Source organism: Apteryx rowi, unplaced genomic scaffold (genome assembly GCF_003343035.1).
Source record: "Apteryx rowi isolate R43461 unplaced genomic scaffold, aptRow1 scaffold_594, whole genome shotgun sequence".
In the NCBI taxonomy this organism is placed as follows: Eukaryota; Metazoa; Chordata; class Aves; order Apterygiformes; family Apterygidae; genus Apteryx; species Apteryx rowi.
Window position 1 is genome coordinate 336,613 of NW_020450865.1, and position 15,038 is coordinate 351,650.

The 15,038-nt window shown below is 37.7% G+C and overlaps 1 protein-coding gene across 8 annotated transcripts in view; it reads left to right on the forward strand.

Moving 5' to 3' along the window:
- The window catches only part of SHPRH (SNF2 histone linker PHD RING helicase), a 64,001-nt gene extending 53,557 nt beyond the window's left edge, over positions 1-10,444 (forward strand). For 6 of the 8 annotated variants that reach the window (XM_026082808.1, XM_026082807.1, XM_026082811.1 and 3 more), the window contains one exon: positions 477-10,423. In XM_026082808.1, the coding sequence (XP_025938593.1) occupies positions 477-573 (97 nt within the window). In that variant the 3' untranslated portion in view covers positions 574-10,423. Of the gene's footprint in view, positions 1-476 lie in introns of all 8 variants that reach the window. The other 2 variants (XR_003256172.1, XM_026082815.1) reach the window with 2 other exon arrangements.
- The last annotated feature ends 4,594 nt before the right edge of the window (positions 10,445-15,038 follow it).

Below are 15,038 nucleotides of genomic sequence, written 5' to 3' on the forward strand. Positions count from 1 at the left end.
CTTGCATATCTTTGGCTCTAATTACAAAAGATTTCAGCTTTAGCTTTGAAAGAATGGTCTTGCTTGTTTCCACATCTGTAAAGCAGCACTACTTTTGCATGTAAAATTCAGATAAATGGTGCAGTGGTTGAATGATCTAATGAGATCTCTTGAAAGCAATATCAAACCTTTTTCTTGGAAGCTGAAGCCAATCCCTTAAATGTTAGAGGACAAAGCTGATTATCCCATGTTCTGCTGCCTCTGAAGTATCTGGTGTGGACCACTATTAGGGACAGTAGATGAACTTTGTATCTTACTCAGACTGTGCAAGAAACATACCTGATCAGTGTATGTGTTTTGCCTAGTGGAAAGCATATTTTTCTGCTGAGCTTCATAGCTGAGCAGTTATTTGATACCATGTAGTCTGTTTTCAGTACATACAGCATGTTGCTTAAGTTGATTCTTTGCTGATGCTTGCATTCAATTTTTTCCCCTAGCCACACGAGCTCTTCCATGAAACAGTCCGAAGCCTCAGTTCTGACGGTGGCAGATTTGGCTGACCTTTTTACAGAGGAAAYTGAAGAACTTGAGTAAAAACATTGGTTTGACCTAGTGAAATTAGAGGGTACCTGACCTAATAAGCACCTGTATTTAACACCTTTCATCTCTCATTCCTGTAAACATCATATAACATYCGTCCTTACTAGAGCTGTTGGAAATCAGAAAGTCTTTCAATTGCTACCATTTTATTCTGTGGTGAAGTTCTTAGCCGCACACGTTTCTGATGGCACTGGAGAAAAATTGCACTTTGCACATTACACAAAAAATGAATTTTATTCCCAAAGAGCATTTGAGCTGGACTCTGAAACTGAGATCTTGGACCCTTAAAGTCAGTGGGATTTTTACCATCAAGTTTGACTGGCTAGTAGTTCAGTCTGAGAGCAAAGCTTGGGGGAGTGGGGGGGAGAGGGAAGCAGAAAAACACAAATCTAGGGTTTTTTTACTGTACAAAGCATTGTTCAGAAAGAACAACTGTAAATTAATATTCTTCTAGAAAGGGCTTCTAGGATTGTTAGCATATAATGCTGAATTACTGAACATCTTATTGGTAACACTTTAAATGATTAATAATCATTTGGATATTTGTGTTAGGTGTTTAGCTATTCATAAAGAACTTATGTAACACAAATGTCAATGTTCACTTACTGCAAAATGATGATAAATTAAATTATGCTTTTTGTATGTGCATTGGTCTTGAAATAGGTTAAACACTTGAACTTACTGTACATGTTTGCAGTTATTCTTGAAGCCATAACTAATTTAGTGCTTTCTTGGGGATGGGGGTGAGGGTAGGGAGACAGGGGGAATGTGTTTGTTACAGAATTTTTTTTTTTTTTTAAGTAATTGGTTAGTCTGCTGATCACTTTATAGTCATTTGGTGTTTGTGTACATTTTCTCATCCTGATTTTTTTGTCTACTTCCCCACCACCCAAAAATACAGCAATCTAAATATTCAAACTAGATCAGATTAATTTAGGCAGTCTAAATATTAGGTACCTAATCTAAGTTAGATAATCAGTGGAGAGAGAGGAAGCTTTTGTGAAATTTTCCATCCTTACATACGTGAGATACATCACTTTGCCTCATCTCTGTCTATTGACTGTAGAGAGAGTGTCTAGAAAATGAACTTAGGCTAACTTTTTTGACTGCTGAAGATAGGCAAGATGGATTTTCAGTCTTTTGGCATAGGTAAGGGATGGATCTTTGCTTACTGTCATTTCTGATGGTATTATGGAAGCAAGCTCAGTTACTTAGTTGAAGTTAAAAACAATTTTATATTTAGAGACTGGGCAAAGGTATACATAAGCGATAGGTTACTTCCCTCAAATTACAGCATTACTGTTTCAGCAGAGAATCTTTTTTCTTATATTTTAGAAATCTTACTTAGAATGGAGATTAACTAAAATGGGCCCTTTAAGAAATCTCAGAGTATTAGAATTTTTACTCTTGTAAAGTCTGCTATATAGACTTGTCATGTAGTTCTTGAGCTTGCTTTGTTTTCAAGCATGCTACGTTTGAATTGCATCATACAGCTGTTTGTATTAAGCCTATCTACATGGCAGACATTTTTTTCTGCTGCTAATAACAAATGTGAATATAATTTACATGAATAATATATCAAAAAGCAAAGTCTCTTTGGCATTTATATTCTTTTGGTCTTCTGGACCAGTTAGATACTTTGTTCTAAAGACTATTTGAGTAAGTTTACAGAAATGCATCTTTATGTCCTATTCTTGTCACATGTGTTAATTTTATTTATATATTTTGCTTTGGGGATGAATGATTTTTTTGCAGATTATGGTTTGCAATAAGGGAAATTGAGTAGATAGTAGAAATTTTTTTTTCACAATGAGCGTGATCAAACAGTTTGTGCAGAGAAACTGTGACTCTCCATCCTTGAATGTWTTTGAAACTCCATTGGATATGACTCTGAGCAACCTGATCTAGCTTTGAAGTTGGCCCTACTGTGAGCAGTTTGTCGGACCAGACGACTTCCATGGATCCCTTCCAGCCTAACTTATTCTGTAGTGATACTGGAGATCGTGCTGTACGGACACTCTAGGAACTTTGAGGGCAGCAACATTCCAGATTTTTGGTCATCAGCAGAGAATTTTAATATTTTACAATGTAATGTGACTGAACAAGGATCTGCTGTTCATTATGAGAAATTATATATGTGTTGAAAAAGTTTTGGAATCAACTAGTGTTTCCATTCCTAGCTCCCATTTTAAATAATTGGATATGGGAATAATAGTTGTCAGTGAATGTAAAGACAGAAGCAAACTGAAAAATATCTGCTATGAGAGGTTTCCCAAGATCTGCAAGTTTTTAGCTTGTTTATATAAAAATGGAGGTTTCATTGTATATTTACAAAAATGCAGCTTTAGAATTCTTAACCAAAAGCACAACTTTTCATCAAGTGGTGCTCAAAACTTTAGTCTTGGAAGGTTTGGGGGAGGGGAGGCTTTTTTTGTTGTTTTTTTGTTTTGTTTTGTTTTTTTTACTGGAAGACCAAGACCTAGCTCTGGAATTAGTTTTGACTGATACAGAAACATTGAAATATGTACACAAGTTGTGTTAAAGTACTTGAAATTGGAAAATCAAACCATTGGAGTGTATAGCCTGTGTCAGTAGTAAAATAGATTCTTTAGATTTCACATGTAAAGTATATAAACTACATTTTTTAGAAATTATTCTTTAAAAACCCTGTAATTTATAGCTTTTTGCCATTCTTTGCAACATTTAGTTTCTTTGACAAAGGTTTTTTCAGCTATTTTAAGGCAGTTCATGAGTAAGACAGTAAGCCTGTGTTCCCAGTGCTGCTATGACTTTGTTCTCTATCAGGAGAACACTCATTTGAAAAGTAGTAATTTAGCTAAGAGCAAACTTTGTTCTATCTTAATAGTTCTTGTCTGAGAATAATCAAGTGTTGTGATCCTAGAAATGGCATTTTCCGCAGAAGACAAATCTGCAAGTACTGACTGCAGTGTTCATATATATATTGTGTGTGTGTGTGTGTATACACACATTAATCTACCAGTTTCTCATGGGTTTTCATGTTAGAACTTGTAAACATTATCAGAGTTGACAGTATTGTTTAATCAATGAAGTCAGTCCCTTTAAAAAATGAGGATCCAACTGTTAGTATTGGGTTCTCTTAAAAATGTAGCCTTTCCTCTCTTTCACTTTCATATCTATGAAACAACAATAATATTTTCCCCTTTGTAGGTTGTGAGGATTTCAGGACAGAATCTTTCTCCCAGTGTGTATAGATAGGTTCAGTCTTGTAAAACAGACTGACAGAGCTGCCATCTCAGGTAGGCATCTGTAAAAGCTTGATGCAAGTCATAGTCTTCCTTGAACCACACAATATGACAGTGTTGGGAACTCAGCAGTGCATCCCATCAGGATATTGAATTGGCCTCTGTGAATTGCACTCTGGATCTTTAAGATAAGTTTGTAATTTAAGGTCCTCTTTGCTTTCTAAATCAGTCTACGCGAGGAAAAATTTGTCATCTTAACCAGTTAGTAGCATGTGAGCATATTAATGGAAGTCCAGGATACTCTATAGTTTTCACACAAGTCAAATACTACAAAAGGATATTTGCCTCATGGTTCTCATGCTTATTAAAGTTAATTATCTTTTCTCTGTGAGGATTCTTCTCATCCTAGGAATAACTTTTTATGGAGTGAAGACAATGATAGAGTGGACATAAGAGCTGATGACTTTTTTGTTGTTGCTGTTGTTGTTAGATGGGTCTGTCAGGACTACTTTTTTTTGCCGGTATCTGTAGATGTATTCAAGTTGTCTGCCTGCAGAGTGCCCTCTACTCTAAAAGTAGCTGCACTTCAATAGAAATATGAGTAGGATCTTATGGAAGGAAGAATGCAAAGTTGCTTCTGGCTATAACTGTAAATAGACATACTTCCTCCTGTAAAATTCTGGGTTAGTGGGTGAGGACTGGGTGCAAAATCTCTAGCACTGTCTCTTCTGACGTGAACAATGCAGAGACTGGAAAGAATATATGGTTTCCTCTTTCAATGCCTTCCTGCAGTCCTTATACTTTCCAGGAGCCTGAGGATTATTCATTTAAGTAGCAAATGATTCAGTTAAATCAGAGGAAAGAATCTGTGTTGACCAATATAAGAAAAATTAACCTTGAAATTTATTGCTCCCAAGGTACAGAATTGGACGTCTTTCTAAAGAAAAATCTGACTTATTCCAGCTATGAATGGAACCTGTTTCTGAAGCTTAATCAAAACACTTACTGCTTGAACTCTGTATGATGAACTTTTTTATAGACTGAAAGGCTGGTTGCAAAGCCACTGTGCCTGTCTTTCTTCCTTTTTTGGTTGTCTGAGAATAGTAAGCTCTCCACAAGATTGTGTTCTATAAATGTAAATTAAAAGAATTTCATGCTGGGAGTAAAAAAGGAGATCGAAGAAATCTTTTCCTGTTTGTGTCTCTCTGCCCCTCTCTGTCATTCCCTCTGCCCCCAGTTTTTTAGTTGCAAAGTATATAGCTTTGGGATTCATAAAATATGCATGAACCACTAGTACGAGTTCTTACATCCAGTGTCCTTTCTTGCTCCTGTTAAGTCTCTACAATATTGAATTCAAGTGCCAAGTAGTTGTGCTGCATATTACATTGTAAAGAGGATAGGTAGTTTAGTTAGTTGAACTTGTAACTTTCAAACGTAGTTAAGGAATTAAGTTGTCTTGGGAGAAAGTAAATGAAGCAGGGTTTCTAAATACTAGAATAATTCTACTTAGAAAATTGGCAGTGTGAGATTTCTGTAAAACTCTAACTCCATTTCCTTTTATATACAAGATGTCAGCCTTCCACATCTTAAATTCCAAGTCTCTCTTGTTTTGTGTAGTAGTTACAGATTTCACATAAACAGTGTCCAGCCCCATTTGTTCAACTCGACACCTACCAAATTTTATCAGTTTAGGAACAGATGTTATTGTTTCTATGAAATAACTTAATCTCTTGGTTAGATAGAAACCTTCACATCAAATAGAAATTGCCTTTACAAATTCCATCAAGTCTAAGGTCTCACTGCTTACAGGGTGTCTTGAAATTAAGTTTTTAATGTAGGCTGGCTTAGACAGCTTTTCCTCCTATCCTGTTAAGGGCCTAGTGAGCTAGCAGAATTCATGCTCTTGTTGCTATGAATTTTCTCCTTTTTATGCTAACAGGTCACTGTCATTTGTCAAACAACTTTGGTTGGTGAATCTAGGCTTTCCCGTGGCTACATCACTAGGTTAAGAAAGAAAAAACTAGGCTGCTTTTCTTGTTACTCCTCATGGAGTTTTTTACTGTCACTCAGAGCATAAGAGGGTAGCACTTAAACACCAATATCCATTTCATCATCTTTAATGGCTTGCTCTGCAGTAATAGAGCATAATATGTATGTTCAGCATGTGGTCTTGGACAACCCTATGATTACTATTAAAACCGTAGGTTGACACATTGCCGCTGCTTCAGTAGGTGCTTCATATGCACATGTAAGACCCTACATCAGAAAGTCAGTTTTTTTGATAAGTCAGTAAGACAGGGAATGCAATTTATAGAAAACAAAGCCATTGTATTTGACATGTTTCTTGCTTGTTCTCCAACTGTGAGAGTTTTCATTTTCCCTCTTCCCCACATGCACACAATTGATTTACATCATATTCTGTATTGTAGGATTTGAAGCAACATTAGTACCAATGGTGAGAGAATATAAGGTGTATTTGACTAAACTGATGAACACCTACTTTTAAATCAACCAACTGGGGTTTACCTAGGCAATGTGAAAGTCTACCTATGTCTCTGGAGGGGGGATTTTTTTTTTTCCTAATTTCCAAACATTACTGAAATTACTACATTGGACTGTAGAGCCATACTTCTGGCAATGCCTCTTTCATTGTCCCTTTGGCAATTCAGGTACTGTGAAAGAGAAATCGTGGTTACAGGAAGTTTCTAATCTCCTTTTCATTAACAGAGAGACCAATTCCTGTTCACAAAGGGACATTTGTCTAGATAGAAGATAGCGAATTTAATTCTTCCTTCTCTCACTTAGATCAGTGCATGCTATTTATAAGCATGTATGCTACAGCTGCACAGAAGAAACTGATTGCTATTTCAACTTCTATCAACTTACTGGAAAGTAAACCAAAGAAGTGCAGGTGTAAAGGTAACGTACATGGGACACTTTTAATGTATGTACTCTTTATTCAGCAGCAAATACATAGCATACTGCCCTTCTCTTAGATGCATGCCACATTCATAGCACTGTCCTTCAAATACTGTAGAGAGCATGCTGTATGTCTACTCCACACAAGGAAATGGACTAGCAGCAAGGAAAGGTGTTGTCTCTTCTCTAGTCTTTGAGAAAGTCTTGGTGAGGCAACATATGACTTTGAAAATGACAATACTGTACTAAATACTGCAGCATTGTTAGGTCTTGAAAGCATGTCTGATGAAAAGACATTCTGTCAGTATAGCTCCTCTCAGGTAGAAAGCCCAGAGCACTTCACTGGCTGGTCAGAAAAGAGGTGGAGGGATATCTCCGAGTCCTGGTGATCCATTCACGTCTGCTGTTGCATCTTGTGCTGTGGGTCCGGAAGCTACACTTGATGGGGGCGAAGGGCATTAATGGGGAATAGTTGGCAATAACCTTCCCCTGATTGCCCTTCTGCTGACTTTCCTATGGGAGAAATGAGTTACTGATATGAGCAGTGAATAAACAAAGGGTGAAAGATTGTAAGTGCAACTGATTCATTGGATCTTAATGTTCACCTAAATACAGTGGTACATTTTTTTGTGTTCATGATTTGGGAGTATAGTTGCTTTCTTATTAAAATCACAGGATTTGGATATACAGGGCTTTGCAGTAGCTAAGGAAAGAGGGAAGTTGAGCAAATTTACCCCCATGATACATACATTAATGTACGTGCTTTAATGTGCGCCTAAGGCAATTTGTCATAGGACTCCTTAGCTGAGTTTATACTGCAGATTGGTGAAGGATAACAGTTGAAACTCCTGTGATATAAATTTATAGACCCCTGAAACAAGCTGACAAGTATTGCTTAATAAGGAAAAGGTCTTACTATATTGTTGATTTTATATATATATATATATATACACTTATGATTAATATATATTATATTTCTTAAAAAGGGAAAGGAAATCACTTTTCACTGCAAATGCACAAATGTGTCTGATGGGACAAGGCAGTGTCCCCTTACAACTGGCACTCTCGGGAAGTTCTGCACCTAACAAACATCCCTGTCAGCACAGTCCTGTTGTGCAGGGAAACAGAGTGCAGATAAGCCTTGCCAAAGATTTGAGCCTGCTACATCAGAAGAGGGCCATGTCATATGTATTTCTGGGGAATCTTTTCTGTTTTGCGTACTTTAAACAACAGGCATCTTGTAAGCATAGATTTTCTGTAAAGCTTCTACAATGTTTAACATAGACTTCCTTCATCAGTAAAGTGCCGCTATTCCAAAGGACAGTTCTGTTTTCACTGGGGACTATGTATTACTTTCGTCTCTTATGTTACTCATTCCTAACAAAGGTAGGTGCCTTTGACTCATTTACAGCCCTTCTTAAAAGCCTAAAAGTAGAATAGAAGGACATAAAACGCCAAAGGGCTAGACAAAATGAATGAAGTAAGGGAGGTCCTACTCCTGCCTGATACAGAATGCACTAAGCTGCTGCTATAGTGCAAGAGAAAAATGTGTGAGTGTGTGTACAGTAAGGTGTGGGTCCTGTCCTTGGGGAATCAGTTCCAAGACTGTTAGAAAAGGTTTTGTGAGTAATCTTGGTCTGCATTGACTCTGCACTTTAAGGATCCTATTGTTGGGCACAGGACACCATTTAGTCTTTTTTTTTTGGGGGGGGGGGCATTTGTTTCTGTGGAGAGATTTGAAAGCTCAAAACCATGACCCTAGATTTAGTCTTGAGGGATCCTTTCACTGTCTGTTGAACTGAGGAAAAACTTTTTACTTCTGCTAAAGAAAGCATTTAGAAGGGCAAAGATATAAAGAGGTCTTCAGAGATACCCTGACTGAACCCCAGAGGGAACTTTGATTCTGACTGTGCTTTGCAACATGCTGTTTGCTGGTTTACTGGCAGTTTCTCTGCTGATTTCTTTAACTTCAGCAGATGCTGCTGACCTGGGAGAGGATGAGTTGTGTATTTTTCTTGAAGCAAATGCCATCATTGATTGTTGAAAAAGGGTATCTCCACTGAGGAAGAGGAGTAACACAAACTGTGTAAGCCCAATTCTTAATGAATGCTGGTGAAATTGTTAACTTTAAAACTTAAGATTAGATCAGAATCTATTGTATATATGTAATAATGGAAAGTTCTACTTTCTTGGCATCATGCTGATGTACAGTGGGATGTAGAATAATTTTAGATATTTCTAAATATTTTAGATATTTCCAAACAAAATTTATTGGGTAACTTGGGTTCTTTTTTTACTATAACTTTGCTTAATGTTTTAAAACTAAATAGATACAGATTTTAAAATGCAATGGTCAGTTGCCTTAATGTCAGCTGTTCCATTTCCTCATTTATTCATGTTGTTGTTTGGTTGCTATAATAATGTTACATTTAAAACTCATTTGCAACTTAATCCTGAGGTGGATCTTTGAATTATATTTTAATGTTTATTTTGTTAATATTTGTTTTAAATATTGTTTTAGTCATTGAATTACTATAAAGTTAATAAATAATCCACTGCTTTGATAGGAAATGTTTTCTTCTATATAAATAGATATTACAAAATACTTTGTCAGCTATTTACAAGTTATTGGATGCCTCATAATATAATTTAATGATAGATTTCAGTGTGGAAACAGAGAAAAATTGAATTGCTCTGTTAATGGAATAGTAAAACTAATCAGCTTATACAGTGACAAGTTAATGACTTTTAGAAAATAACCCATGGGAGAGAAAAACAGCATTTTTCAATCATGTTCCAAAACTGAAATTCATTATTTATAAAGCAGGAAAGAATACTGTGGTTACCTGATCTGTTCCCTTGCATCATACAGACCGTGTAATTTCAATGAAATAATGTATTCAGAAATTTTTATTTGAAAATTACTAGTGATGGATAAATGTACTACTTAATGTTCCGTTGGGCTCCAAATAACTTAATGTTCCTGTCAATAGCTTTTATATTGCATTCACGCTTTGCTTTTAGAATTACATTATGTTGTCTTTTAAGGTTTGCAACTATTTCATAGTCTCTGTGAACACAAATTTTCATCTTGTATTACCCTGCTACTGAGGTAATACTGATTTTTGTAATATTCATTAAAAAACCTTTTCTTTCTTTTTTCCTGTTTTTTGGAAAAATAGCTGATACCTATTCTGAGAGCCAGTCCTTAGTAATTTGTGCTCTGAGTCACTTTCTTTAGCATGTCACTGAATTGTCTGATAAGTCATTTCAATGAATAGGAATGCTCTGCATGTGTAAAATACTGTTATTCAAAACTACAAATATAATATGTGTAGAGGCCTAGGTTTCTGTAATTATTCTTTTGATTGGTTGAACACCACTCCCAAACTGCCTTCTTGTGGAAATACCTAACGCTTGTCTGTAATAGTCTGTGATAGTTCTTCACTGTAGTCTCCAGCTCCAAAGAGACTGGGCCTGTGAGATCTTCTTGAAAAAGTCATCGGTTGGATCAATTATATTGTATTTTCCTTCTTAGAACTGTAAATCAGTCCTCACCAATCCCAATGTACAAAGAATGATGTTAAGACTATAGTGTAATTAGAAATGCTCTTTGGCCCACTGTTGTACTACAGTTCACATATTACTAATACCTTCTAATAGCTTTTATTCATTTTGAAAAAATAAATAAAAAAAATAAAGAAGTTGTTCAATTAGTTATACCTAAATGGAGCCTGAGGTGGTATTTTCACAATGAAGGAAATAGCTGATATGTTTCAAAAGGCAAACCTTCTGAAAGACAAAGCATGAGAAAATATATTAAAAATAAGATATTTTAAGTATTAGTATTAAGTAATTAGTATTAAGTCAGCACTCAAGAGCCCCAGCAGTGTGCCTTATTTTTCTGAAGACTGTTCAAGTGCTTGGGATATAATCCAGAGTCCAAATCCAAAATGAGATATTTTCTGTTGAATTAAATGATCTGTGGACCAGTTACACAGTAAGAGAGAACTTGCAACCAAAACACACGCAAGCTGCAAAGGACATGAGGATGGTGAAGGGACTTGCCAAAAGTCAGTCACTGGCAAAGAGGAGACTGAATCACCGGCCTCCTGCATCCTGTCTGCTCAGTTGCACTTGTCCACCTCTGCTCGCGGGGAGCTAGAACTGACACATTTGTGTTATGAAGTCTGTCACGCAAAGCAGGTGGCACAGTAAGTCCTGCCACCATTCAGCGCAAGCTGTTGCACGCTGCGCCCGCTGGCACACAACAACAGGATCCTGTTCCTGCTGCTACGATGTGAATTGTTTATTGATGAAACCCTACAAAGGCCTTATTACTTGCTCAGTTTTTTCTTGCAACACTTCCCATTACGGAGTGTCTCATGCAAGCAGAACAAGATTGTCATCCATGTTCTTCTCCACACCTTGGCTTACAGCTTTCGATAGTATAAGCCTTCCTGAACTGAGGAACTACTGAATCTTCCTCAAGAGACACCAATTCAAGCAATAACCTGGAAGATAGTATGGCTTTGGAAAAAACACATCTGTTAACAGACCAGAGAATTTTATGATTGGATACTCTGAAATGCTTATGATGAAAATAGGCAGGAGATGAAGCATTTGTATCAAAAGATAGTACAACAGTCAGAAATGCTGCATTCATTGATCAAGGTTTTTACAGATATCTTATACTCTGGAATAAACAGATAACAGGACTACCTCAGAGGAAGGCATCAAGGCTTTGTGAATTCTAGTTCTTAAAAGATGATCTCATAGAAAGTTTGCAATGGGGTACCATTGAACCAGAAGAAACGTAGCTGGTGAGAGTCGTGTATAGGCTTTAAACAAAATGTCTTATGATGACAGTATCTTATAATGGTCTTGTGTTTAGGAAAAGAGCTCTTTTTTTTTTTTTTGATTAATTTCTTTTCCCCATGTCAGAGAGAGTCCCTGTTAATTTTAAATACTGTATTAATTAACATAATGTACATAAGGAGAAATAGAGGCTAGGCTTTCAATGGAATCACCGTGAAAACATCATCCATTTCACATTCAAGTTTTGCTGCGTAGGAGTCAGAGGATCCCACTGGTTTTGGGAGACTTGCTGGCCAGGCTTCAGGTAGATGGCGAAGGAAGTGCTGGTAGGAAGTGTGACTGAAGGTTGAGAAAGCATAGGGGCAGTTCTGCCCTCCTGGCCACTCTTGCAGGAATTATTTTTTGTGCTGACCTGATCCCAGGGCCTCACCATAAGGAGATCCTGGCTTGAGGAAACATGGGTGCAGTCTGGTGATGACAGGGAGCTGTAATCCTCATTCAGGGAGGAGGAGAACATGAGTACGTGGAATAAAACAGCAATGAGAGAAGTGGGAGTGCATGGGTAATACTTCTGAGGGCTAACTTTTTCCTCCCAACAGAAAAAAATAGAAATTTTGTTACATCTAGCTTCCATTTGCTTAGGTAGACATGGTATCCTGAAAAAGGAAGAGAGTGTGTTAACAGAACAAAAGTTGTTACATGTTCATAAGGGGAAGGGAATGGGAAAACATGGATGCCTGATCCGATAGAGATAAAAGCTAAACAGAAGTGACAGCTTGAGGGAAAGGTCAAAAGTTAGCATATGCAGTTGGCCATTTCCAGTGAGGTGTTTAAAGAAGTTGGTGCCTTCAGGTATGTTTCAAGACCTTGGGACACATTTTGCTGTCAGTGCACTGTAAATCTGGAGTTTTACAAAGTTCTTCTGTTGCCAGTGTAACTCAGAATAAGCTTTGGGTCCAGTTACATCCATCTCCAGCAAGCTGCAGCTTGCCTTATCCACAGAAGAATTCCTATTGACTTCATAAAATTTTGCATGAGTTAAGACATCTGGATTTGGTGCAGCAATACTTAACATTGGGATGTTGCTGTCAACACTAGGATATTTACAGAAATAAGAGAAGAATCAGGTCCTTGCTAACCATTTCACAGGAGCATAGGGTTTCTTCCAAGAAAAATATCTGAGAACTTCAGGGCGGCATTTGCTCACGGTATTCTGTTCTGCAGGAAAACCTATGTTTGGAGAGATAAAATTAGCTTCCCTTAATTCTTGTATAAAAATGCCAACTTGAGAATCTCCTCTGTCTTGCATTTGCTAATTGCACTAATTCCATGTCAGTGAAATTGCAATGGGAGCTGAGCGACTGTCTCCCATCCTTTGGGAATTCCAGACTTGGTCTACTCTGAGCCAGGGCATGCATGATTTGATAAATCAACACTTGGCCTCTGTTCCAAGTGAACACTAAGAGAGGTACTATGAAAATGGAAGATGAAGATGATGACTTTTTAGAAAAGGAAAGCTGTCTTTTAGATCTCTGTACTGTTGCATTTATGTTCCTCAGTTAGACCCCTTTGCTAAATACCATGCAAAGTATTCAATATCCATTCAAAGCAGATGATTTAGCTTGTTTTTCACTTCCTGCCGCTAATGATCCATTCCAGAATGCAAGTTTAAAACAAGTAACCACTGTGACATTTTGGAAGACAATTAGCACATAAAAGCCTTCATGAGCTGCTTCAGTTACAGTAAGAACTTGCTCATAACCTGGGAGGCACTTACTGTCTGCAATGTGGCAAAAGTGTTTGTAGCTCTCTGTGCCAGAGGTTAGCTGGCAGCAAGAAGGAGCTGTTGCTGCTGAGGTGGAATTAGCTGGCTGCAGCTTACATGGGTTGGTCAGGCTGCTGCTAAGCTGATGAATCAGCTGTAAACAGAGAGCTGGGACTCTCCCTATGCAAACCCTGCAAGCACAAGAAATAACCTTCTCTTCATTTTTCAAAATAACACAGCTTTCATTAACAATTCCAAAGGTCGTATACAAAACACAAGGTTTTCCTCAACTTGCCTGATACAATTAAAATTCTCCCTGACATGATTACCTTCTTGGGTTGTTAACAGCAGCCTCGAGTCTAAGAGCTTTTGCTGGAACCCTGTCCCTCATTTGCCAGAGTGGGGGCCAATGGTAATTCTTACTAATGCGATATGCTGTTTTGACAACCCTACTGGCATTTTTTTGTTTGATCTGTAACTGAGCTGTGGCAGACTAGTCAGAGCCAAGTAGAAATCTGTATTTGGGGATCATCTCTTCCAYGTAACCAACTTTTTGGTTACATTTGCCATAACAGCAATGTGAAGCTATCATCTGTCTATTACTAATACAATACTCAGTGTTTCCTTGTTACTCTTCCTAGAGACTTTGTATGTATGCTAATGGTGGGGAAAGGCACAGTAGGAACTTCCTTTATCAGATCATTTTTCAGCTTAGGGGTTGCTCTTCCCACATTGCAAACAGGAGGAGGGTACTCCAGTCTCCTCCAGACAGACAGAAAAGTCTGTATGTCATTGTTGTTGTGTTTCAGGAGACCACTTTCAGATTAGAAACTGGTACTTCTGGTACTGGACTGCCTTTCTGCTAGTTCACCTGTAAAACAGGTTGAACTGTGAATGGAAGATGGTATTTCAGGGCCTTTGCACACTCATGAGAAGCAGTGCCAAAAAGTCATTTGATATCAGAGTAAACTCTAGAGCCTTCTGGTTCCAGCTGCCTTAATGTGCAGTTCATCAAAATTAGTGCCTCATACTGAGGGGATGACTGTCTCACCAGTATCAGAGTCTGCGGTAGACATTTCGCTGCTTCCCATCCCAACCAAAGCCATGTGTACCTGTGAACTTCAGTGTCTTGGTATCTATGGACTTACTTGAGTCAGACTCAGCACTGAAAATGGATGTTTAAGCTACCACACATTAACTTCAGCACCAAGAGTACCACTACAATGAAGAACCTGAAAAACTGTCTATGGATTTTCCTACCRTGAACTCCACATTAGGATTTGGTCCTTGCACCATTTGCTAAGACCTGAACAGAAGTGTCCTGAATCCTTGCTGGGAAGTCAAAGGATGTTTGCTTTCATTCCTGTCTCAGTTCTGGGGACTCTGTGTCCCTGTGTTAGGCACAGATATGAGAGAATAGGTGATGGTAACTCTTGCACAAAAGGCATAAACATTGTGGATCTCTATGAGCCAAGTTCCAGTTCCCCAGAATCTATGTTGAGCAGTGCTAATGAAGCTGAAAATAAACATTAGATTACATTTAACAGATGCTCTGTTGTAGTTGTGAGGTCCCTCTATAAGCTGAAAGAAAGGATCCTCTGGTATTACTAATATTGGAGCATAGGATAGGCCTGGTTCCTTGCTCAGTCTTCATTCAGACTGCTCTTCTTCTTGAGAAAGAGTTCAGACTGGAGAGGTTTGCATTACTATTATTTAATGTGATGTTATTTGTT